General features: G+C 40.5%; 1 protein-coding gene across 1 annotated transcript in view; it reads left to right on the top strand.

The window, feature by feature from the left end:
- LOC132654131 (vomeronasal type-1 receptor 45-like) overlaps positions 1 to 27,162 on the top strand; it is a gene marked incomplete at its 5' end in the record, with an annotated part of 40,991 nt that overhangs the window by 1,363 nt on the left and 12,466 nt on the right. The window contains one exon of the mRNA XM_060383396.1: positions 9,260 to 9,304. Within this exon, the coding sequence (XP_060239379.1) occupies positions 9,260 to 9,304 (45 nt within the window). The remainder of the gene's footprint in view (positions 1 to 9,259; positions 9,305 to 27,162) is intronic.

Genomic DNA, 27,162 nt, shown 5'->3' with positions numbered 1-27,162 from the left:
ATCATACACAGAACTTTCAGAAGAGAATTCTTTGCAAGAAGCACATGTGATGTATACAGCAATGCGAACAACAGCTGGATTTAAAATTCTCAGAGTTATCAAAACTTTTGACCCAAACACAGCCTCTGCACAGCATAGGACCACGTTCAGTTTTACGGTGCAATGCAGTTAGTTCCAGCACTGGTCACCAAGGTATGGTGCCCTGGAAAACAGGAAAGACCCACACCACTGGCCAGCTCCCTTGAGGTTCAACACTCTACACAACATTTCTTCTAAAACCAAATTCCTCCTCCTTTCACCTCTGCTATAAATAGATTGGGATAAAGTCTGTTGCTTGGGGAAACATTTATATCCATGAGGCAGTTTATCAGACTATAATAAGGAAGTTTAATAAGCCAATCAAACATATGTCATCTAGATTACTATGCAAGGGGACATGGCAACACAGGGGGCATGAAAAGCCTTGTTTAAGTTAATTTGGGATTCAACTTTTAGACTGATGTCCCCTGGGCCTATTGTTCCCATACACTGAACTTCTTCCTGGCTTCAGCCTGGTTGTCCCATCTCTTGGTTGTTTTCTGTGTCAGTTGAGCATAGACAAACCACCCATTGTTACCCATTGTTAAAGGGTAGGAAAACTTTTTTTCCAAGCAAATGGACCCAAGAAGCAAGCTGAGGTTGCCATTTTAATATCTTCAAAACAAAAAGACTTCTAATTAAAATTAATCAACAGAGATGGGAAAGGACTCTTCATACTCATCAAAAGGAAAATCCAACCGCAAAAAAATGTTAATTCTGAACATCTATGCCTCAAAATGAAGGGCACCCCCATTTGTAAAAGGAACATTAGTAAAGTTTTAACCACACATTGAACCTTATACATTAAAAGCAGGGGACTTCAATACACTACTCTTATCAATAGACAGGTCATCCAGACAAAAACTAAGCAGAGAAATAATGGAGCTAACAGCCATTGTGAGTCAAGTGGACCAAACAGAAGTCTAGAGAATATTTCACCCAAACAGAAAAGAATATACACTCTTCTCAGGATCTCACAGATCTTTCTCCAAAATTGGCTACATACTCAGTCACGAAGTGAGTCTCAACAGGTACAAGAAAATTGAAATAACCACCTGTAGCCTATCATACTCTCACAGATTAAAGCTATATTTTAACAATAAAAGAAATAACAAAAAGCCCACAAAATCATGGAAACTGAATAACTATCCTCTAAGTGACCACTGGGTCAAGGCAGGAATAAAGAGGTTAAAGACTTCCTAGAATTCAAGGAAAATGAATGCACAGCATACCTGAACTTATGAAACACAATAAAAATGGTAGTCAGAGGAAAGTTCAGACTCCATACTAGCAACTTAGTAGCACCCCTGTAAGCTCTAGAACAAAAAGGAAGCAAATTCATCCAAAAGGAGTAGAGGAAAGTAAATAATCCAACTAAGGACTGAAATCAATAAAATAGAAACAAAAAGACCAATACAAAAAAAAAATCAGTGAAACAAAGAATTTGTTATTAGAAAATATAAACAAGATAGACAATCCCCTGTCCAAACTAACTAAAAGGCAGAGACAAACTATCCAAATTAACCAAACAAAAAATAAAAAGGATGACATAACAGATACCAAAGAAATCCAAAGAATCATTAGGTCATACTTCAAAAACATCTACTCTACAAATATGGAAAATCTAAAAGAAATGGACAGATATCTTGATAGATACCACTTACCAAAGATGAATCAGATAAACAACTTAAATAGAAGTCTAGCTTCTAGGGAAATAGAAGATGTCATTAAACGTCTCCCAACTAAAGGAAGTAAAAAAAGCCCAAGGTTGTTCTGTTGCTCTCCTTGTGGAGACCCTGTCCTCTCCAGCTCTTACTATTTCCCAGTTCTTACCTAAAATTCCATTCACTCTGCCCAACAGTTGCCCATTAGGCTCAGCATCTGCTCCGATAGTCTGAACGGCAGAGGCTTTCAGAGGCCCTCTGTGGTAGGTTCCTAGGTTTTTTCCTGTTTTCTTCTTCTTCTGATGTCCATCCTCTTTGCCTTTTTGGATGGGGATTGGACATTTTTGTTAGGGTCCTCTCTCTTGCTTAGTTTCTTTAGATACAGGTTTTAGTGGGTTTGTCCTATGTTGTATGTCTATATGAGTGAGTATATACCATGTGTGTCTTTTTGCTTCTGGGACACCTCACTCAGGATGATCCTTTCCAGATCCCACAATTTACCTGCAAATTTGAACACAGGGAACTTCCCAGAGACTCATACTCCAACCAAAGACTATTCATGGAGATAACCCAGAACCCCTGCACAGATGTAGGCCAGGGCAGTTCAGAGTCCAATTGGGTTACATAGTAATGTGAAGAGGGACTGCCTCTGACATAATCTGATTGACCTGCTCTTTGATCACCTCCCCCTGGGGGGGAGCAGCCTTACCAGGCCATAGTAGAGGACAATGCAGCCACTTTTGATGTGAACTGATGGACTAAGATCAGAAAGGAGAGGAGAACCTCCCCTATCAGTGGACTTGGGGAATGGCATGCAAGCAGGGGGAGGAGGGAGGGTGGGGTTGGGAGGGGAGGAGGGAGGGGCTTATGGGGGGATGCAGAATGAATAAAGTGTAATTGATGAAAAATTTAAAAAAAAAGGGAAAAATAATTTAAGAACCTTAAATGACTTTCAAAAGTGGAGGAAAACATGGAGTTAGTCAATTGGCATGGAGCGCGTCTCGCCCCTGGGGGCAATGGTCTCCTGAACCTACTCAGACCTTGGACACCACCACTGCTAGTTCTAGAACTGATGCAGGATGTTCCAATGAGGGGGTTAAGGCTTCTTGTAATATTTCCTATAAGTACACACCTGTTTGTTTATATCCCCCATTTTTATTTATTGTTACCCAGATAGAGCCAAGTAATTGTGGTAATGATACTTGCTTTTTTGCCCAATGCTGGAATGCTAGTTAATTTAGGTGTGCCCTGGTTACTCGCATGCCTCACTGCGTGCCTGTGCCCATTGATGCCCCTCACGCTATGACTCTCTTCAGACAGAAAAGGGATCTTGGAACTACAGCCACCATTGTTACTACCATCTCATTGGCGGCTGTTGGAGCTACCACCGGGGCATTAGCCATGAGTCATCCTGGGCAGACTGCTCAGACCCTGAATAATCATGTAGCCAATGTAGCTCATGCCTTAGTTGTACAAAAAGGAATTAATGCTCAACTAAAAGGAAGCTTGATGGTGTTCAATCAGAGGATTGACCTCATGCAGGAGCAAATTGATACCCTATGGCAAATCGCTCAACTTGGCTGTCAATGAAAATATGCTGGACTTTGTGTCACTAGCATATAACATGAGAATTTTTCCTGTGCTGCAAATCTGTCTAAACAATTGTCGAACTATATTTTAGGTAATTGGACTGGAGAATTCGATACTACGATGGAGCAGCTGAGAGTGGCCATTGTCACGGTAAATTCTACCAGAGTGGACGCAGGACTAGCCACAGGATTATCATCATGGATTGCTGCAGCCATGAATCATCTGAAGGAATGGGCGGGCATGGGAGTGTTAGCAGGCCTTCTGGTGTTTGTCTCCTTGGTTTGCCTGTGGTGTATATGCAAGATTAGAGTCTCACAACAGCGTAATGCAGCCATGATCATTCAGGCCTTTACAGCCATTGAAGCAGGAGAGTCTCCCCAGCATGTTTGGCTACCATCAAAAGCTAAAATGTTATGCTCAGGATGCGAGGCTAAGCACTGCACTCAGGGTCAGCCGCTTTGGAACCAGAGAAGAGCATGTCTGATTGAATGCGGGTTGATGCCCCAGGTCCCGCCTCTGAGAAAAAGGTATCGGTCCGGTCTGATGCTCTTTGGGTGGATGACACCTAAATGAACATCAGTACAAAGTCCCAATTTATTTCTAATATCAGAGATCAGACCTCTACTCTTGCCTGATGCGTCTAAAACAAAAAGGGGGAACTGTAGAGAGCTGCGGAATGCTATTCCGTGAAGATGGAGCTGGTTTCCACCTTCCACCTTCCTGATGGTGAGTGCTCTCTGTCACGAACAATTCCACATTTGGCTAAGGCTGAGGATCTGGCTTGCTTCCATGTATGTGGACCTATCTGCATTGCCCACGTGGCACGCTGGGGTTGGCTACCCAGAGGCTATTTAAGCTGTGGGCTGGCTTTCCCCAGGGTCAGATGATTGTTCAAGGTTCCTGAATAAACTGCATTGAAAAAAAAAAAAGCCCACGGTTCTATGATTTTAGCACAGAATTTTCTGGATTTTCAAAGAAGAGATAATAACAATACTCCTCAAATTATTCCACAAATTAGAAACGGGAGAAACATTGTCAGATTTATTTTGTGAGGCCATAATCACCCTGACATCCAAACCAGGCCAACTCAACAACAGAAAAAGAAAATTACAGACCAATTTTTCTTATGATCATTGATTCAAAAATACTCAATAAAATATTTGAAAACCAAATCCAATAACACGTTAAAAATATCATCTATCATGACTATCGTCCCGGGATCATCCCAGGGATGCATAAATGGTTTAAAATACAAAAATCAGTCAATGTAACCCAACACATAAATGAACGGAAAGAAGAAAAAACATATGATCATTTTATTGGATGCTGAAAAAGCCTTTGAGGAAACTCAACACCCCCTCATGATAAAAATCTTGACGAGATCAGGAATACAGTTACATACTTCAACATAAAAACAGCAATATATAGCAAGGTGTTAGCCAACATCAAATTAAATAAAAATTCACAGCAGTTCCACGAAAATCTGGAACAACAGAAGGCTGTCCACTTTCTTCATATCTATTCAATATAGTACTTGAAGTTCTAGCTAGAGCAATAAGACAACTAAAAGAGATCAAGGGGATACAACCAGGAATGGAAGAAGTCAAAATATCATTATTTGCAGATGATATGATACTATACATAAGCTACCCCAAAAATTCTACAGGGGAACTCCTACAGCTGATAAACACCTTCAGTAAAGTGGCTGGATACAAAAGTAACTCAGGAAAAAAAAATCAGTAGCCCTTCTTTATACAAATGACATGTAAGCTGAGAAAGAAATCAGGGAAACATCATCCTTCACAATAGCCACAAATAATATGCAATATCTTGGGGTAACTCTAACTAAGCAAGTGAAGAGCTGAATGACTATAACTTAATGTCTTTAAAAAATTGAAGAAGATATCAGAAGTTGGAAAGATCTTCCATGTTAATTGGTCAGTAGGATCAACATAGTAAAACTGGCCATCTTACCAAAGCAATCTACAGATTCAATTCAATTCCTCACCAAAATTCCAACACAATATTTTACAGACCTGGAAAGAAAAAATACTCAACTTAAAATTGAAAAAGAAAAAGCCAGGATACCTAAAACAATCCTGTACAAAACAAAAACAAAAAACAAAGAACAACAAAAAAAAAAACTACTGGCAGTATCACCATTCCTGATTTCAAACTCTACTACAGAGCTATAGTAATAAAACAAACAAACAAACAAAAAAAAACAACAAAAAAAACATAGTATTGGCATTAAAAAACAAAACAAAACAGGTGGGTCTAAGGAATTAAATCAAAGACCCAGATGTAAAGCCACAAACCTATGGACACCGGATTTGTTACAAAGAAGTCGAAGATGTACAATGAGGGAAAAGGCATGTTCAATCAATTGTGCTGGCCTTACTGGCAAATATACCCATTCAATCAACCTGCATAAAATTCACATCCAAGTGGATCAAGACCTCAACATAAAACCAGATACTCTGAACCTGACAGAGAGAAAGTGGTCAGTAGTTTTGAGTACACTGGTATTGTTTTCTAGTACCTGGCTATATGAGAGTCTCCATAAAATGACTGCCCTTCTTGACAAGGGCTCTGTGAGTTGCCCAGGCTGCTCTTGGACTAAGTATGTTCCTTCCTCCTCTCCTCAGTCCTGGGTGCAGGTGTGTGCACCATGTCTGTTGGGGAGACTGAGACACAGAGCATAAAGTTCCACTAAAGCAAAGCACAGCCTCTTCCTGAAGTCTTCAATGAAAATGAGGTCTCCATTCCTGCTCCTCAGAGACTGGGGTCCATTCAGACATGGCCTCAGCCTCAGCTATATTCCACCTGCCTGTGACCACCTCAGCTCTGAGCTTTGCCTCTACTTCTCTGTTTTTCAATCTGTTTTGTTTCTGACATCTGCTGAAATTGACATTGGGTAACCAAACGGATCTATTATATAAAGAGCATGGTAATGCAATGGGAATCACTCAGTAAAATGTATTTACAGCTCTGCTGGTACATAGAACTCAGCATATTAATCTTGTAGAAGTTTTACCTTTCCTAATGATGCTTTACCATTCTATTTTAGAAAATCTCAATTTAAATTTTTTAGGTTATTTTCTTATGTGTGTTACACTTTTTGGGTGTTTTATTTTGTTTGCTTTTGCTGTGTCTATATATTTGTATTGCATGCATGCCTGTTGCCCGAGGACCTCAGCAGTTTTGGGAACCCCTGGACCTAGAGTTACAGATGGTTTTGAGCTGCCATGTGAGAGGTGAGAACTGTACCCGGGGCCTCTGTCAAAGCAGCAGGTTCTCACCACACCAAGCACCCCATGTTTACAGTCTTTAACTGGCCATCAACTCTGATTTTTTAAAGTTACTTTTCATCTTATGTATTTTGTGGGATGGGGTAGGGTGTGTATGTCACAGCACACATCTCGGGGTCAGAGGACCACTCTTTGAAATTGGTTCTTCCCTTCTAGAATGTAACTCATCATGACTGGAGGCCAGCACTTCTGAACACTGAGGCTCCCTCATTTCTTCTGCTCTGAGCACTTACTTAGCTGGTGCATCAGGTTTGGTAACTCAGGCCCTTTTGCTTTCCCTCATATCTCACATTAAAGATAAAATAAAACCATCTTACACCCATGATATTAAAATGATAATTATTTCATTACTATATGACTTCATTTTTTATTATTGCATAATTTAGGATTATGATACTTGAATTAAAGTAAATACTTGCATTGCATGAGAAATAATTTTCGAGAAGACCCGTCATCAAATCTTCTGCTGTACCTCTGAGGCTTTGGCCACCTGAGTCTGAGTAGCATCACTGCTTCCTCAAGGAGGTATGAAATCCTACACACCTGTGCAGCCCCTCATTCAGGATGAGTTAGATAATTCTTCTTTCATTAAAACCTTACAATGGGAATGGCCCTCAATCTATTGAAACTATAATTCTTATTAATTGTTTTGCTTTCAAATGCGGAAAGAGACAAAACGTAGACCACATTCCTGGCAGCCTCTGATAACTGAACACTTCTCATGGAGGCTTTTGTTTGTTGTGACATCAGCACATACCTCAGATGAAGTTACAATGTGAGATTCACAGAGAAGGACTAAAATGCTACCAGGATGCTCTGGAAAGGATTGCTTGGGAAGTCTATTGTGTTCATGCTTACCCTTCTCTGATTTGGGCTGGGAGAAACCAAACAGTTTTTTTTTTTAAATCTGTATTAACTATTCCAAGTCACAAACATAAGGAACCTTCATGAGAATAAAGCCAGCAGCCTACACTTCCAAGAGTTCGCCCTGTACAGGGAACACCGACATTCTTGGTATGTAGACTTCATCTTCTTACACATCTCCCTGACGCAGGCACACAGATGTCATATGTTCTAACGCTGTAGCTCAGCCCCAGACTGCTCAGGGTCACACACAGGATATGGCAGGAGTGAGTATGATGTGAAGGAGTCTGGATTCAGAATTTCCACTCCTAATGCTCCCTGCACATCCACATGAAGAGCACAAGGTCTGAAGTAAATGAGCAGAACAAAGAGATTGGAATAAAATGACTCTGGGCCTGTTTAAGACAAGGGCACAGCTTCATCTGAGGATCTTATTTCTATTTTCTTGCAATCTTCATGGAACTTCACCAAAACCTGCAGAGCTGCTCTGTGTCTGGCAATCAACATGATGCAGATGAAAGACAAGTAAGACATTGCTTTTGCCTAAGGAAACCTCAAAAAGGAAAGAGTAGGAAAAGAAATATTTTCTTGACACATGACAATTGTAATGTGGGAGAAAGCTTCTATCTGGATGGGGCAATAAATGTCAGAACAATGGAGAGAGTGGGCATCCCTTCTGGGCACTTTGAGATGAAGGCAATCTTAAGCGGAATAAGGCAGAGCTGTGAAATAAACATCTTTCCAAGGAGAGTGGAGCTGCCATTGTCTGCAGCTGATGATCAAGGCTAGATTGGTGATAGAAATCTTCTTGCTGTTCTCCCCTCACAGTTGCTACCTGCTTCTTTCAGCCTTAAAATGAACAAAATCAACAAACTGTCAGGTAACACCAAGGTAAGAAACACCATTTATGCTGGAGCTGGGATTGGGCTCTCAGGCAACAGCTTCCTTCTTCTCTTCCACATCCTCATGTTTATTCGTGGGCAGAGGCCCAGACTCACTGATCTGCCCATCAGTCTCTTGGCCCTAATCCACATACTGATGCTGCTAGTCGTGAGTTTAGTAGCTTCAGACATTTTTATGCCAGGGAAGAGATGGAGTGATTCCACATGCAAATTTGTCATGTTCTTGTACAGGTCTTTTAGGAGCCTCTCTCTTTGTGCCACTAGCCTGCTCAGCATTCTCCAGGCCATCACCCTCAGTCCCAGAAGTTCCCATCTAGCAAAATTCAAATGTAAATCTCCACACCACATGCTAGGTTGCCTTCTTTTCCTGAGTATCTTTTATTCATCCATTAGCAGTCCCCTTATAACATACATAACTGCAACGCTAATCTGACCTCACCTGGCTTTATATAAGTCAGTCAATCTTGGTGTGTTGTGCCCATGAGCTACTCTGTCCATCACACATTTTTTATATTGTTGACCTCCAGGGATGTCATCTTTGTAGGTCTTATGACCCTCTCCAGTGGGTACATGGTGACTTTCCTATAAGACATAAGAACCAGTCCCAGCTTCTCCACAGTGCCAGCCTTTTCCTCAGACTATCTGCAGAACAAAGAGCCACACGGACCATCCTTTGCATCATGAGTTCCTTTATGGTGATGTACACCTTGGACAGCGTCATCTCCTACCTAAGAAGTATAGATGATGACCTGATTTTGTTTTGTTTCCATATTCTCACAGTCCATGGCTATGACACAGTCAGCCCTGTTTTGGTTCTCAGTACTGAAAAGCACATAATTAACATTTTTAGATCCATGTATGGAAGGATGGTAAACATCATATTACTTGGGTATAGGTAAGATTCCTTAAGATAAGCTGGTATTCTGGCATTAGAGCTATGAATTGTAATGTAGTTTACATGAGCTTCGGGTTAAACGAAATTACAGAGTTGTCTTTTTGCTGTTGTTAAACCTATTTCTTATGAGATGTGTGGATGCTACACATAAAAGACAAACCACATGCCAGATACATGAGTCTTTTGTACTTCCCAGTGTGTCTTTTGGGGAGACATAAAGTGACTGTCTTGTTAGAGTCTGGATTATCCACAGCCATTTATAATACGTGACAGCTTATGATAGTCTTCGTTTATTCAAATCCCTCAGCTATCTCTGTTTTGCCAAATGAGGTTTGTAAATAGTTATTATTATAATTATCAAGTATCCAGAAATGTTCAAATCATTTAGCATACACACACACACACACACACACACACTCAGAGTGAGAGACAGAGACACAGAGAGACAGAGCCAAAAACAGACAGAGAATCTACGTATAAAATGCAGTCCTGATGATGGATAAACAGAGTTCAGCTTCTCTGCACTGGAGTGTTACTCCAGCTTTAAAAGAGAAGGAGATTGTGCACATGGTCCCACACAGATTGGCATGAAGCCACTGTACTGACTGCAATGAGAGTCTAGGCAGAACAAATTCTGTCTGGACTACTGGGAGCAGGAAGAGCTTGGAAACTTTCAGGAGTGGAAACAAAAACAGACTCTCATCCTCAGCTCAGGAGGGAAGGCCATGGGCGACTTGCTGGGTGGAGGCAGACTGTAAAAATGTAATCAACGCCAAGCAGTATGCTGAAGATGGGAAATTCTTGTTTTGTTTGTGCTTTACCAAAATAACAATGTGTTCAGTTACCTTAACCAAGCAGTGAAGTATATTTTCCCTGAAATAATAAAGTGAACAATGGGGATGGGGAGATGGTTCAGGAGTTAAGAACACTGGCTGTCCTTGCAGAGGACCAAAGTTCAATTCCCAGCCTCCATATGAAGGCTCACAACTCTTAGTAACTCCAGTTCAAGAGGATCTCATGGTTTCTGGTCCTGCAGGCACCAGGCATGCATTCATGCATACAAAATAAAAAATAAATAAAACTACTAAAGTAAAATACAATTTTAAAAATGAGAATAAAATTGTCAAAATATGATTTCTCAAGTTTTAACACATGACAGATTTTCTTGAACAATGAGGGTTTTCTCATAGTCCTCATCTTTTAAAAAATTCTTTCTTCATTATACTTTATTTAATTTGTATCCCCCCATGTGGGTCCCTCCCTCCTCCTTTCTCAATCCCCATAGTCCTCATCTTAATCTCAGGTCCTCAGAGCAAGCAGAGAAGTCCACTTGTAAGACCTGGAGTCTCACTGCTCAGGAGTTCAGGATCACACACTTCCCAGGAATTCTCACAGAGCACAGCTTGACGCCAAAGCAAGAGGTTTTATTGCTATTGAGGTAGGGTCACCCCTCCAAAGACAGGAGATGACTCTGAACATGCAAAGCACAGGGTTTTTATACCTGAAAATCAGATCAGTCTGCTCTATAGTTTACAGCTGGTTGTAGATAGTTTACAGCTGGTTGTTTCTCAGGACAGTTCACCCCGCCCTTCAAGAGCTCTCTGCGCATGGCTTCAATTCAAGTAATCACAGTTGTTTCTCATTCCCTTGTGGTCCCTCACACCTTTGAGATCCAGGTTGCATCACAGCCTGTGCTCAGCCTTTGAGCAATCTTCAGGCCTGCCAGCTTTGGCTACAGTGAAGTAAGGCCAGCCTGGGCTATATTAGAACCTTCCTCAAAAGCAACAGAATTTAATTTTAAAAAGCTCTCAGCCTCCTCTCAGCTCCAGTGCTATTGTTATGCCAAGTTTATGAGAACCTCAGAGATCCCCAATAACAAGACAGAGAGCTTTATTAAGAGAACATTCAAACTCTGGACTCAAGTCTCACTGATGCAGCAGCAGAGAAATGGGACCGTGAGCCCTGAGTGAGCAGCATTTTTAAAGGGAAAGTCTGTGATCAGGGGGTTTCAATGACAACAAACAGGGGTCACATGTTTCTATGACAGCAATGGGGGGGCATATGCCTTGACATTACAGGATTAGGTAAAAGAGGGTTGAGGTGATCTTCTTTGAATCACAATTGCCTAAGGTATATGCTTCTCTTAGGCACAATTGCCTAACACATATGATCACAATGGCTATTCTTTTAATCTACTAATTCTTTTATTCTGAAACATTGGGGAGAATTTTCCCACCAGATTCTCAACTGATTCACAGTGATTATTACCAGGAAGTTTGACTCTATTTTCTATGAAATATTTATTCTGTGATTTTCCTGGAGGCTATTGCTAGGAGAGTTAACTTTGTTTTCTTCCAGGTGGACATATTGTGATGTTTCCTGGTTCCTGAATTCAGCTCCCAGTCAAGATGGCTCTTTATTGCAAAAAATGGAGTTAACCTCAGGCTAACTATACCCAGGCTAACTTAAACAATTTATTTTTCCCTTTCCATGAACCTGAATAGGCCACTCTTGGGCACTTATAGTTCAAGGGCATGTCCAAGCTGACATTACTGGGTTTTCATTATCATCAACTGTATAGTCCTAGTCTTTGCCTAATATATCCTAACAACTTATTAAGTAAGCATAATCCAAAAATGACCAAAAGCAAAAGATTCTGCTTTTGAGATGCTATAATTCTGGCTTTGTACCTCTAGTATGGCAACACTAATTTCTGATCCAGCTAAACTGGTCCCCAAGATAATAGGTAATGTCAAGGAGCTCCCTTTGACCTAGCATTTCAGCCTTTTGTTGGGATTTTGGGCTGATGGTCTCTTCTTCTGAAAATGCTTTAATTATGATAATAGCACCGTTGGCATCAGGGGCTAGGAAGACTGAAATGCCAGCGAAAGGCTGCACAGTGGGGCAGTCCTCAGAAACGTCTGGTTAGGTGATCCATCCAAGGAGGCTGTGAGCAATCATGTCAGCTTCCAGCAAGTTCAGATCTCAGCTTGCAGTCTCAACCAGGTGAAAATCTGCTGAGACAAATTCAAACTAGAAACAGAAGTTAAAATTGTGTAATAAATGGGAAAAATGAGGAATCCCAAGACCAGGGAAAAACTCAACTGAGGTCTGTTTGAGCTATGTCAGATTCAGGTCTCATGAACTTTTGATTTCCTGAAACATTTTGTGAGTAACAGGTAAAACTACATCCAATGGAATGAGTATCAATTTTTCTTAGCTGTTTGTTTTGTGACCTTTATAAACAAGTTAAGTTGTCCATGGCCTGAAACTCTTAACATTTTAATTAATGTGGGCCCTGTTGTTGGTAATCAGCCATCAAAGAGCTTGGCTATTTTTTGTCATATTTTCTTAGCATTTACTTTTAGTCCCCATCTCCATGTTACATTGGAAAGTTAGGCAGAAATACATTAATGGCTTTAGTATTAAACTCTGAATGGTTGGACTTTCCTTAACAAAGCAACTAGAAGAAACATATTTAAAATATTCTTAAATCCTATATCAAAGTCTATCTCAGAAATGGCAGATATTAAAAATATCATTGTAAAAGCTCAGATATACACATTGTATAGACGTGTTTAGCATGATGAAATACACTTCTAAATCTACCTCCAAAAGACAACCAAAAGGTAATTAAAATCTCAAGCTTAAGACTGGGTAATAAGCAATCAGTGTTTCATCAACATATCAGAACTCTATTGGTCAATGTCAAAACTCTAGACTTCTGAAACCTTATAACATCATAGGCACAACAATAGCAGAGAGAGGAGAGAAATCTGACATATCTCCCGTTTTTAATATGCCTCAGATCATTACACTCCACATTCATATACCTTAAAACACCTCCTTACACCCTCCAATGTTTCTTGCATTTATCAACCCTGAAACATTTTTCCACACCAAACAACATTCTCTAGATTCTCAAAACCTAAACTCCTATATCCTCAAACCCTACATAAACTCTATTATCTTTCTATCCAGCCATTCATCATAAGACATAAATAATGAAGATGGAGCCTGTAGACATGGCAACCCTTTTTTAAATAGAAAACCTAGTACCTGGTAATTTTAACTAAGTAATAAATTAACCAATAAACTAACACTGGATCTAACTATCTGGTCTTTAGCTGCAAAGACTACCATTAGCTTAGCTTAGCCATCAATGTAATCAGAGACCTGAGAAGGATAAATATGTACCAATCCAAATGACAGTGAAAGCTAGTCAGTGAATCACTCCAGTCAGCTGTCCCTGGGTCCTGTGGTCTTATGGCATCATGAGCAGGGAAGTCCAGCAACCAGGCCCAGATAATGAGAGGGAAGAGAATGGCCTCACCTCGCCCTTAGCAATGTGAAACATTGACTCTTCAGGTGTCCACAGTTTTGTCCATAGTTTAGGCTGGGCCCTAGCATTGGGCCAGTTGGGGCAGTCTGGCCCAGTGGTTAGCATACCATAATACAGAGTTGCAGTGTGTCCAAATCTTCTTGGAGACCTTGGGGGAGCTACTGTCAGGATTTTAGAAATCTGTGTCAAAATAATCTTACAAATGTTAAAATGCCATATTCATCAGATCTCTGACAAGCTTGTGGGCCAGGATATCTGAATTATTCTTCATCTCTCTTTTAATTATCAATTTTAAATTGTATCCTATGAAATAGAATGTCATAATCTCTAATTATGGCATATTCTTTAAATAAATGTTTTAGAGCCATATTCATCTCAAGTAAATCTCTATAGGCAAACTTTATAATTACCCATCCTAAGCTTAACTTCAAAAACATAAACAGAAGACTAGATAAAACTGATTCTTATAGCATAACTTCAAATACCTTTCTGAACTAGAATCAAAGCAAAACTTTTGATCAGATACAATATATAGAAGGGGCAGCAAATCTTGCTCATCCCAACATACTGCATTAAGACTGAGCAGCAAAAAAGCACAAAGGACACAAGTTTCATTTAGCCCTAAATCGAGAACTAAACACAACTGGCAACCTTAGCAGAGATGGACAGTTCTGGCCATATCAAACCTATTAGCCAGGAAGAAACAGCATTAAATCATTTATACAGGAACTGGTAACCAGGCATACATTTTTATACTAATTAACAATGACTTGAACATTACATTGTATAAACCTGGGTGAAAGAGCATAAGAAAACAATTTCATTGAAGAATCACCAGCCTTTGAAATGAAGAGCAACATATCTTACAGTTCTTTCTCAAATCATGCTTGCAGGTGTAAAAACAAAAACAAAACAACAACAAAAAAATACACAAAGCAAATACAGTTTATATCTTCTCTAACATTCTGTGTATCTTCAAGTTAGACTTTTCTCAGCTTTGTTTTTTGATTCAACCGACATATTTCTTGATTTTCAGACCATATAAAATTTTCATCAGAACTTTTTTATTATTTTATCATTTTGACATAATACATTATTAAAACTGCAATTTTCTTAATTGGCTCAAATCATATGGCTTGGTTTCATTTGGTAAAACTAACAAAATAAATACCAAAGTCTTTTGTCTTCCCCCAAAGGACTGAGTAATTGTTTCAAGTTCTCTGTTAGAATGCCCACAGCCATTGTCTAAAATACCTGATAAACTTTAAAATATTTCATAACCTTGAACATATTTTTTAACATCAGTTTTTGCAATATCAAAATAAGGTATCCTTTTTAGAAATGAAGTCACAAAATATAACCATAATTTTAAAATTAAAAACCAGATTTTATCAATGCAAACTATTCAGTACTTTTAAAATCAATACCAACTACATTATTTTGATGTTGGCTGCCAGTAAGAAAAGTTCTTGTAATCAAACACACGGAGATGCAGTTTTAATATTTTATATAAATGTAGTTTTAAACATTATTATTTTTATAAACCTGGTTTTTAATACAGGACCAAAATTATGTAAAGTCTTAGTACATTTAATAATCAATAATCAAACATCAAAATATACATAGAATATAGTAAACTTACATATTTAAAACAAACACACAAAGTTATAAAACTAATTTTTTACTCCCTTTAGCTGTAATTTCAAGGGAGGAACATCTTGCTCCCGGTTGAATACTATTTTATGACCATAGAGGCTTGCAGCTTTCTTCCCTGAGAAGCTGCTGTTGACACTTTAAGAGCTGTCTGCTTGCACAGAAGCCTTAAATATTTCTCAAAACCTGTTTTTTATCATTTTTAAAATTTTATTTTATTAATTACACTTTATTCACTTTGTATCCCCCCATAAGTCCCTCCCACCTCCCCTCCCAGTCCAACCCTCCCTCCCCTTTCTTCACGAATGCTCCTCTCCAAGTCCACTGATAGGGGAGGTCCTCCTCTCCTTCCTTCTGATCTTAGTCTATCAGATCTCAACAGGAGTGGCTGCATTATCATCTTTTGTGGCCTGGAAAGACTACTCCCCCCTCAGGGAGATGTGTTCAAAGAGGAGGCCAATCAGATTATGTCAGAGTCAATGCCTCTTCCCATTACTATGGAACCCTCTGGACACTAAACTGTCTTGGGGTACATCTGTGCAGGGGTTCTAGGTTATCTCCTAGAAGAAGAAAACAGTAAACAACCTAGGAACCTGCCACAGAGGGCCTCTGAAAGGCTCTGCCCTGCAGACTATCAAAGGAGACACTGACACTTATGGCCAACTGTTGGGCAGAGTGCATGGAATCTTGTGTAAGAAGTGAGAATTAGTAAGATCTGGAGAGGACAGGAACCCCACAAGGAGAGCAACAGAACCAGAAAATTTGAACACAGGGGTCTTTCCAGAGACTCATATTCCAACCACGTACCTGGCATGGCGATAATCAATATCTGTTTTAATCTACTTCAGAAGTAGCATCATTCTTAAGACTGGGCATTATAGGGGCTGGCATCTTATATATAATCTCAAAGGGAGTTAAACTTAGCTGGTAAGGGGAATTCCCAACCCTATAAAGGGCAAAGGGGAGGAACATCACCCAGTCAGTGCCAGTCTCCAAGGTCAATTTCATCAAGGTCTCTTTAGATGTTTTGTTCATCCTCTCTACCTGTCCTGAACTTTGGTGGCTATATGCACAATGCAATGTCCAATCTGCCCCAATAAACTTAGCTACATTCTGACTTACCTTCAACACAAATGCTGATCCTCCAGAGCCAGGAACTTAGTCTGAGTCCTTGGTCCCTTTTTGTGGCAATATCTGACCCAATGACCTTCCTCCTTGCATTATGTGCACTGGTTTTTACCTAGTGATGGTTTGCATTGTCCTTCATGTCCTTTGCCTTGGGCTATCCGCTGAAGTTGGTGCTTTCTTTCTCTGGGGTACAAAACATTTTTGGCCAATAGGACACTTGCAGATCCCAGTTCAAAGTCTTTCCTGACTTCAACTGCTTTTTCTCGGAACTGTCCCTGTTATTGTACACTCTCTCAGCTACCTGGACTAAATCTTGCAATGTCATCTGTCCTATTCTTTCCTGTTTCTGTAGTTTCTTTTTTATGTCTGGAGTGGACTGGTTAATGAAATCCAAACAACTGTGCCTGTATGTTCAGATTTTTCTGGATCTCCATGTGTATATCTGCAAAAGATTTCATTAATTCTTTCCAAGAATGGACTTTCATCCATTCCCTGTCTGACATCATATACCTTGGCCAAATTATCGGGCTGCCTTGTGGCAGCCTTGAGACCTGACAACAGGGCCTGACAATAGACTAGGAGATGTTCCTTATCTGCAGCAGTGTTATAATCCCAATTGCACCTCTTGTAGGAAACTAATCATCAATATGGCCTTCATGTGTGGTTTCAACTCCTGTAGTGTCTGGGACATTTTTTGGATTTCTGAAATAATATGTCCTCACTCCTCTATGGCAGACAAAACTTTTAAAAGCTGCTGAAATCATCCCAGGTTGGCTGGTTGGTGAAAATAACAGTTTCAAAGAGATCAATCAAATCCTTAGAATTGTCAGAGAACTTGGCATTCTGAGTTCTCCAGTTATCTGGTTCCCCAGAGGGAGAGGCTGCCAAGAGGCTGCCAAGAGGCTCTGGGTTTTTGGTGCTGGGACAGATGGTGGTTCCAACCTAGATAAAGGGCTGGAGCTGTCTGAGGAATGTGAGGAGGAGGGGTTGGAAAAATTATTTCCATGGGAGTCTCATCCTGAAAAATAGAGTAAAGGGGATATGAGGGAGCCAGGGCCGTGGCCTCTGGTTTTGGAGAGGCTGTGGAAGGAGGATTGTTAGTGGGGGTCAGAAAGGGCTTAATTCATGGAGGTGGATGAATCATTAGGTCTTTCCAGACTACAATAAATGGAAATTGGTTGGGTGCCCACATGTTTTCTGAAAAACCCCATTTACCACTGCAAGGATGGTGGTAAGGTGGAAAGTTCCTTCAGCTGGCCAGCCCACATTAAATGTGGGCCATATTGAGCTACAAAAAGTCATCATTTTTCCTCTCCTCACATCAACTGTAAGACCATGAGCTCTAGTCTTAACTTCTCTAAAAATGTGTCAGAACCAAGTCAAGGGGTTTGGAAATATTCTGTCCCATATCATCAGCCAGTCTTTTCATCAAAAGAATTCAGGATAACACAAAAGAAGTAAGGAGAGCAATTTCAACAAATAGTAAATCACACATACACAAAAAAGAACCAGCGATCCCAGACAAAAACCAAACTAAAGGCAACAACTCACAACCTATACCTGGGCTAATATCTAAAATCACTAAAGCAAGAAGAGCTATGGCTTCAAAGGCAAATGCAAGACCACAAGCAATTAATCACAAAAATACAAAAGTAACTCCTGGCACACCACCAAGAAAAAGACAATTAATCCTACACAGAAACAAAGTAAAACCAAAAACCTGTCATTTCCTGTACTTCTCTGCCACAGAAGTGCCAGAAAGTCTATGAAAACCAATCCTTACTCTCATTTCCCTATCCCAAGACTTCCAGGGAGGCAGAAACTTACAAGGCCCAAAATGTCTTTTTGACCCCTGAGGCCCTGGACCTCAACAGGTCTCTCTTGTCCACTTTTGGCTGCCTCTACAGCACATCGAGGCTTTTCAGATCAATGAACAGAAACAAACACTTTAAGCAGACAGACAACACAAAAGACATTTACCCATGGGATTAAGTTCTCTGGGTCGGGAGTCCTAGAGGTCCTGAGGCACCCTGGACCAGACCCCAAATGTAATGCCAGGTTCAGGGGATCCTCAGAGCCCCCAGGAGACAACTCGGTACAATAGCAAGAGAGCTTTATTATGAGAGCAATCAAACTTGGGACTGAGTCTCACTGATGCAGCAGCAGAGAAGTGGGACCTGGAGCCCTGAGTGAGCAAGGTTTTTTAGGGAAAGTCTGTGATCAGGGAGTTTTCATGACAGCAAACAGGGAAGCACATGTTTCTATGACAGCAAATGGCATATGCCTTGATGTTACAGGATTAGGTAAAAGTTAGATGGGTGAAGTGACCTTTTCTGAATCACAATTACCTAAGGTATATGCCTCTCTGAGGAACAATTGCCTAAGACATATGATCACAATGGCTATTCATTTAATCTATATCTGAAACATTGGGGAGAATTTTCCCACCAGATTCTCAACCGATTCCCATTGATGATTGCAAGGGAGATTGTCTCTATTTTCTATGAAGTGTTTGTTCTGTGATATTTCCTAGAGATGGTGCTGGGAGAGTTAACTTTGTTTTCTGCCAGGCTCACATTTTGTGATATTTCCTGGTACCTGAATTCAGCTCCCAGTCAAGATGGCTCTTTATTTTATAATGGAGTTATACTCAGACTAACAATACCCAGGCTAACTTAAACTCTTCACCAAGACTTTCTAGATGGTGTTTCTTATGAAGTTAAACTGTGAAACTAAGTATAAATCACACATAAAAGTCACCCAGTTGAAGGTTAATTTTAATCTAGCAAAATGGCTACTCTGGCAAGAGATCACATCCGAAGACCTAGGTCTGTGTGATCTGGCTGAAATTCAGACACACTCTTAGTACACACTCTTTTTTTTTAAGTTTTATTAATTACACTTTATTCACTTTGTATCCCCCCATGAACTCCACCCTCCTCCCCTCCTAATCCCACCTTCCCTCCCCCTTCTTCATGGATGCACCTCCTCAAATCCACTGATAGGCGAGGTCCCCCTCTCCTTCCTTCTGATCTTAGTCTATCAGATCTCATCAGGAGTGGCTGCATTGTCATCTTCTGTGGCCTGGTAAGGCTGCTCCCTCCTCAGGAGAAGGTGATCAAAGAGCAGGTCAATCAGTTCATGTCAGAGACAGTCCTTCTTCTGATTACTATGGAACCCACTTGGACACTGAACTGCCATGGGCTATATCTGTGCAGTTGTTCTAGGTTATCTCCATGCATGGTACTTGGTTGGAGTAGGAGTATCTGGAAAGACACCTCTGTTCAAAGTTTCTGGTTCTGTTGCTCTCCTTGTGGAGCTCCTGTCCTCTCCAGATCTTACTATTTCCCACTTCTTTCATAAGATTCCATGCTCTCTGCCCAACAGTTAGCCATAAGTCTTAGCACCTGCTTTGCTAGTCTGCAGGGCAGAGCCTTTCATAGGCCCTCTGTGGCAGGCTCCTAACTTGTTTCCTGTTTTCTTTTTCTTCTGATGTCCATCCTCTTTGCCTTTTAGGATGGGGATTGAGCATTTTAGTCAGAGTCCACGCTTTTGTACGGACTTCTTTATATGTACAGATTTTAGTAGGATTGTCCTATATTATATGTCTATACGAGTGAGTATATACCCTGTGTGTCTTTCCGCTTCTGGGACAGATCACTCAGGATGATCCTTTCCAGTTGCCACCATTTACCTGCAAATTTCAGGATTTCCTTATTTTTCATTGCTGAGTAATATTCCATTGTATAGACGTACCACAATTTCTGTATCCATTCTTCAGTTGAGGGACATCTGGATTGTTTCCAGGTTCTGGCTATTACAAATAAAGCTGCTACAAACATGGTTGAGCAAATGTCCTTATTGTGTACTTGAGCCTCTTTTGCAAATATGTCTAGGAGTGCTATGGCTAGATCTGAGGAATGCTATTCCTATTTGTCTGAGAAAGCGCCAGATTGATTTCCAGAGTTGTTGTACAAATTTACATTCCCATGAGCAGTGGAGGAGGGTTCCCCTTGCTCCTCAAACTCTCCAGAATGTGATGTCACTTGAGTTTTTGATCTTGGCCATTCTGATGTGTGTAAGGTGAAATCTCAGCATCGTTTTGATTTGCATTTCCTTTATGGGTAATGAGGTTGAGCATTTCTTTGTTTTTCTGCCATTCAATATTCCTCTACAGAGAATTCTGTTTAGCTCTGTTCCCCAGTTTTTAATTGGATTACTTAGTTTGTTGCTTTTCAGCTTTTTTAGTTCTTTATATACTAATATTGGATATTAGTCCTCTGTCAGAAAAAAAAAAAAAAAGGTTAGTGAAGATTCTCTCCCAATCTGTAGGAATTAATTTTGTTTTGGTGATGGTGTCCTTTGCTTTACAGAAGCTTTTCAGTTTCATGAGGTCCCATTTATTGATTGTTGCTCTTAGAGCCCGTGTTGTTGTTGTTCTGTTCAGGAAATTGTGTCCTCTATTAATGACTTCTAGGGTCTTCCCCACTTTTTCTTCTAACCGATTTAATGTGTCTGGTTTTATGTTGAGGTCTTTGATCCACTTGGAATTTAATTTTGTGCTTGGTGATGAGTATAGATCTATGTGCATTTTTCTACATGTAAACATCCAGTTAGACCAGCACCATTTGTTGAAGATGCTACCTTTTTTCCATTGTATGGTTTTGGCATCTTTTTCAAAGATGAGTTGTTCATAAGTGTCTGGGTTTTTTTCTGGGTCTTCAGTTTGTATCCATTGATCCACCATTCTGTTTCTATGCCAGTACCATGCAGTTTTTATTACTGTTGCTCTATAGTACAGCTTAATATCAGGGATGGAGATACCTCCAGAAGATCTTTTATTGTAGAGGATTGCTTTAGCAATTCTGGGTTTCTTGTTATTCCATATGAAGTTGTGAATTTTTCTTTCCAGGTCTGTAAAGAATTGTGTTGGTAATTTGATGGGAATTGCATTGAATCTGTAGATTGCTTTTGGTAAGATGGCCATTTTTACTATGTTATTCCTGCCAAGCCATGAGCATGGGAGATATTTCCATCTTCTGATATCTTCTTCTAATTCTTTCATCAGAGACTTATTTTTTTTTCATACAAGATATGACTTGCTTGTTTAGGGTTACACCAAGGTACTTTATGTAATTTGTGGCTATTGTGAAGGGTGTTGTTTCCCTAATTTTTTTTTCTCAGCCCTTTTATCTTTTGTATACAGAAGGGCTACTCTTTTTTTTTTTTTTTTTTTTGAGTTAATTTTGTATCTGGCCACGTTGATGAAGGTGTTTATCAGCTGTAAGAGTTCCCTGGTAGAATTTTAGGGGTCACTCAAGTATACTATCATATCATCTGCAAATAGTGATAATTCTCCTTCTTCCTTTCCAAATTGTTTCCCCTTTATCTCCTTCAACTGTCTTATTGCTCTAGCAAGGACATCCAGAACTATGTTGAAGAGATATGGAGAGAGTGGGCAGCCTTGCCTTGTCCCTGATTTCAGTGGAATGGCTTTAAGTTTCTCTCCATTTAGCTTGTTGTTGGCTCTAAGCTTGCTGTATATTGCCTTTACCATGTTTAGGTATGTGCCTTTTATCTCTGATCTCTCCAATACTTTAAACATGAATGGATGCTGGATTTTGTCAAATGACTTTTAAACATGTAAGGAGGTTATATGTGGTTTTTTTCTTTCAGTTTGTTATTTTGGTGGATCACATTGAAGGATTTCCATGTATTGGACCACCCCTGCATACCTGTGATGAAGCCCACTTTGTCATAGTAGATGATATCTTTGATATGTTCTTGTATTCAGTTTGCAAGTATCTTGTTGAGTATTTTTGCATCAGTGTTCATAAGGGAGATTGGCCTGAAAATTCTCTTTTTTTGGGGGGGGTGTCTTTGTAAGGTTTAGGTACCAAGGTGACTGTCGCTTCATAGAATGAGTTTGGTAGTGTTTTTCTGTTTCTATTTTGTGGAATAGTTTGAAGAGAATTGGAGTTAACTCTTCTTTGAAGGTCTGGTAGAATTCTGCCCTGAAACCATCTGGTCCTGGGCTTTTTTTGGATGAGATACTCTTGATGACAACTTCTATTTCCTTGGGAGATATAGGACTATTTAGTTGATTTACCTACTCTTGATTCAGCTTTGTTAAGTGGAATTGATCAAGAAAATTTTCCATTTCATTTTGATTTTCAAATTTTGTGGCATATCCACTTTTGAAGTTTATTAAGTCCTAATGGCTGTTTGGATTTCCACAGTGTCTATAGCTTTTCATTTCTGATTTTGTTGATTTGGATGGTGTCTCTCTGCCTTTTAGTTAGCTTGGCTAAGGGTTTGTCTATCTTGTTGATTTTCTCAAAGAACCAGCTCTTGGTTCCATCGATTTTTTGAATAGTTTTATTTGTTTCTAATTGATTTATTTCTGCCCTGACTTTGATTATTTCCAGCCATCTAGTCCTTTTTGATGTGTCTGCTTTTTTTTCTAGGATTTGTAGGTGAGACATTAAGTTGCTTGAATGAGTTGTCTCAAATTTCTTCTTGAAGGCTCTTAGTTCTATGAACTTTCCTCTTAGCACTGCTTTCATTGTGTCCCATAAGTTTGGATATGTTGTGGCTTCATTTTCATTGAAGTCTAGGAAGACATTAATTTCTTTCTTTATTTCTTCCCTTACCCAGCTCTCATTGAGTAGCAAGTTGCTCAGTTTCCATGTGTGTGTAGGATTTTTGCTATTTCTGTTGTTGTTGAGGTCCAGGTTTATTCCATGGTGATCAGATAAGATACAAAGAATTATTTCCATCTTCTTGTATCTGTTGAGGCTTGCTTTGTGACCAACCATATGGTCTATTTTTGAGAAGGTTCCATGAGGTGCTGAGAAGGAGGTAAATTCTTTTGTGTTTGGGTGTAAGGCTCTGTAAGTGTCTGTTAGGTCCATTTGATTCATGTCCTCTGTTAGAGACATTGTTTCTTTGTTTAATTTCTGTTTTGTTGATCTGTCCTTTGTTGAGAGTGTGGTGTTGAAGTCTCCCAATAATAACGTGTGGGGATCTTTATGTCGTTTAAGTTTTATCAATGTATCTTTTGCAAATGTGGGTGCCCTTGTATTAGGGGCATAGAAGTTCAGGATTGTGATGTCTTTCTGGTGGAATTTTCCCTTGATGAGTATGAAGTGTCCTTCCCCATCTCTTTTTATTGATGTTGGTTGAAAGCCTAGTTTATCAGACATTTGAATGGCTACTCCAGCTTGCTTCTTGTGTCCATTTGCTTGGAAAGCAGTCTTCCAGCACTTTACCCTCAGGTCTATCATTGTGACTTAGGTGTGTTTCTTGTATGCAACAGCTTCCTGGGTTTTGTTTACGTATCCATTTTGTTAGTCTGTGTCTTTTTATTGGAGAATTGAGTCCACTGATGTTGAGAGAGATTAATGATCAGTGGCTGTTAGATCTTTTTATTTTGATGGTGGCTGTGGTCATAGGTTTGTGTACTTGGTTGCTTTCTGTTTTACTGTAGTGAGGTTAATTATTTCCTGTGTTTTCTTGAAAATAGGTAGGTTTCTTGAGTTGTATTTTTTCTTGTAGTGTCTTCTTTAATGCTGCATTTGTGTGTAGGTATTGTTGAAATTTGTTTTTGTCATTGAATATCTTGTTTTCTTCATCTATGAGGACTGAGAGTTTTGCTGGGTATAGTAGCCTGGGCTGACATCTATGTTCTCTTAGGGTGTGCATGATATCAGTCCAGGCCCTTCTGCCTTCCATAGTTTCTGTTGAGAAGTCAGGTGTGATTCTAATGGGTTTGCCATTATATGTTACTTGGCCTTTTTCCCTTGCAGCTTTTAGTATTTTTTCTTAGTTCTGTATCCTTATTGTTTTGATTATTATGTGGTGGGAATATTTTCTTTTCTGGTCTAATTTATTGGGTGTTCTGTAGGGCTCTTGTATTCTTATTGGCCTCTCCTTTAAGTTGGGAAAACTTTCTTCAATGATTTTGTTGAAAATATTTTCTGGTCCTTGGAGCAGGAAATCTTCTTTTTCCTCTACAGCTATTATTCTTAGGCTTTGTCTTTTTATGCTGTCTTGAATTTCTTGGACTGTGTGTGTAAGGAATTTTTTAGATTTAACATTTTCTTTGACAGATATATTGATTTCTTCCATTGTATCATCCCCACCTGAGATTCTTTCTTCCATCTCTTGTATTCTATTGTTTATGCTAACCTCTGTGGTTCCTGTTTTCTTCCCTAAGTTCTTTCTTTCCACAATTTCCTCCATTTGTGTTTTCTTTAATTTTTCCAATTCTATCTTCAAATCTTGAGCCATTTTGTTGATTTCCTTAGTAATACACCTATCTGACTGTGTATTTTCCTGTTTTTCCTTCAATTCCTTCAGTTGTTTGTTTGAACATTCCTCTGTTTCTTTTATTTCTTTCAGTGATTTAAGTCTTTCCTCTCTAAAGTCCACAAACTGTTTGGCTGCAAATTCCTGTATTTCTTACTCCTGGCCATAATCTGTTTCAGTTTATCTTCCTCCAGGTCTTTACACATTTTATTTTTTTTTCTTCTATTATCCTCTTCATGAGCATAGATGTTAGGTCATCTTCTTGAATTTCAATAAAACTGGGGTGTCCAGGGCTACTTGCTCCTGGATAACTGGGTTCTGGAGATGCCATATTGCTCTGTCTTAAGTTGGTTGAGCTTTAATGCTGGCCTCTACCCATTGGGCTATCTTAGCTGTTGGGTGTGAGAATCTGGTGGTTCCTGTAATCCTGTGGTTTACAGAATCCCCTTGGCAGGAAGATGGATTTTCCTGAAGGAAGCCTCCTCAGCACTTTGGGTATGATCACTGTATGGCTAGTGTTTTTCGAGAGTTGCCATAGCTCACCTCAGATGTAGAGACCTGAGTATTAACTGTGGTTTTTGTTAGTCGAGGGGGCTCTCCTCTCACCCAGAGAGGAGACAGCTGCCCTGCTTCTGCGTTTCCTGCTGTAAATTTAGTGAGCTGCTGCTGTAACCTGGGTGTCCTGTGGTTTGGTCAGTTATGGGAGGGATAACTGGTTGCCCCTTGGAGCAGTATCTGGGGGTTGATCTCGGGGATCCCAGGCTTCTATAGATCTGAGGTTGAGGCTGTTTGTCCCAGTATGCAAGTGGTAATCTGTGGCAGGTGAGTACAGCTCTCCTGGTAGCAGCAGGCTAGCTGGTGCACAGCAGGTCTGGGGGTTGGGCTGGTCTGTGGGACCTTTTCCAGGGATATACTGCGTGGCCTAAGTCTGACCCCATTTGCTTCGTTCCCTGTGAGGATTTTTCCCGACAAGGACTGCCCGTCCCTGTTGCCCTCTGTCACACAGCTCTGTCTGTGACACAGAGCTGGGTGGGCAGCCAGTCTCTGTGCTGGTGGCTGGGGCCCAGTTCAGTGCTGGGGGCACACCCGCCATTCTGCAAGAACTTTTCCAGGGAGAGAGTGGGTGGCCCGCGGCCATCCCTGTTTCCTCCTTCCCCATGGGTTTTTCTCTAGACTGGGACTCTCAGTCTCTGATGTTATTGTACACCCATTCAGGCTGGGAAGGTGATCAGGACACGCTGGCATGTGGCTCTGGTCCGGCGACCTAGTGCTTGCGTGACCTGGGATCTCTGTAGGGTTCTGGCTGGGTGACCTGAGAGTGGACCCGAATGATTCACATATTATGGGGGTTTCCTCTTACCTGGGAAACACAATCACTGTTGTTTTAGGGCCCAGAGTTCAGTCTCTTGGTTGCTGTACAGAAAATATTGTCCTACTCCTTAGATGTAGTGTTCTTCTGGCACCGCCATCTTGTTCTTCCCAGTACACACTCTTAATCCATCTGGCTGGAATACAGACACACTCTTGGTATACACCTTTAATCCTAAGCAATGAAGCCTGTCCGGTCCTCGTGCCATTCCTGCTCATACCACACAGTGACACCAGAGAGCAGCATACAAGTGAGATCACCTGAGCACCTGAAAGGGAAGTGCAGAAGGTAACTTCCAGAAAAGACTTAATCACCTCCTGTGATTTCCCTTAATCACCTCCTGTGATTTCCCTGACACTGCACCGTGGGGTAGTGTATCTCTTCTTCACCCATTCATTTACCCAACTCAGGGCTCCCAGCAGCTCTAGGTATTTCAGGAATATCCCCCCCAATATGTGTTTTCCTACAATCACACCCACCACCAAAGACAAGTGGGAAATGACAGCCTATCAAGGGGATCTGAGAACAAGAAGAGCCTTGAACAGGATTTTGTACATAAGGATTGCCCCATGAGGCAGCAGTCGATCTCACAACCTCACTTTGCAGAGGCACAGGCAGCCTTAATGTGGCAGCAGGAGACAGCACCTCAGCCTTCACAGCCAACTAAGGAAGTTAGAGCCATGTCCTTCAGGTTTGAGCAGAAGAATAGAGCGAATAACTTTGCTAAGACCATAGAGATAATCGATGTTGGAGCCCAGATTGAGACCCAGGGGGCGGGGTCCAGTGAGCCCAGGGGAGTTTGGGGGCATGGCTATTGCTGCCCTGGGATTGTGCCCTGGGACTGAGGTGGCCTTCTCTTCTGCTTCCTGCAGGTGGCGACAAAGCACCAAGCCAAGCATAGTCCTGAGGTGTTGATAGCTTAGTTTGCTTGAAGATGTAACACTCACTTGGTCATAGTGGGAGAGCAGGGAGGGAGGTGGGAAATGCCTCCCCCTGGACCCATACAGAAGTTGCAAATGGGAGACTAGCATGGACTAGCACCAATCTGCCAGCCTT

Source organism: Meriones unguiculatus, chromosome 5 (genome assembly GCF_030254825.1).
Source record: "Meriones unguiculatus strain TT.TT164.6M chromosome 5, Bangor_MerUng_6.1, whole genome shotgun sequence".
NCBI lineage: Eukaryota > Metazoa > Chordata > Mammalia > Rodentia > Muridae > Meriones > Meriones unguiculatus.
This window is presented reverse-complemented; position numbering and strand designations above follow the sequence as displayed.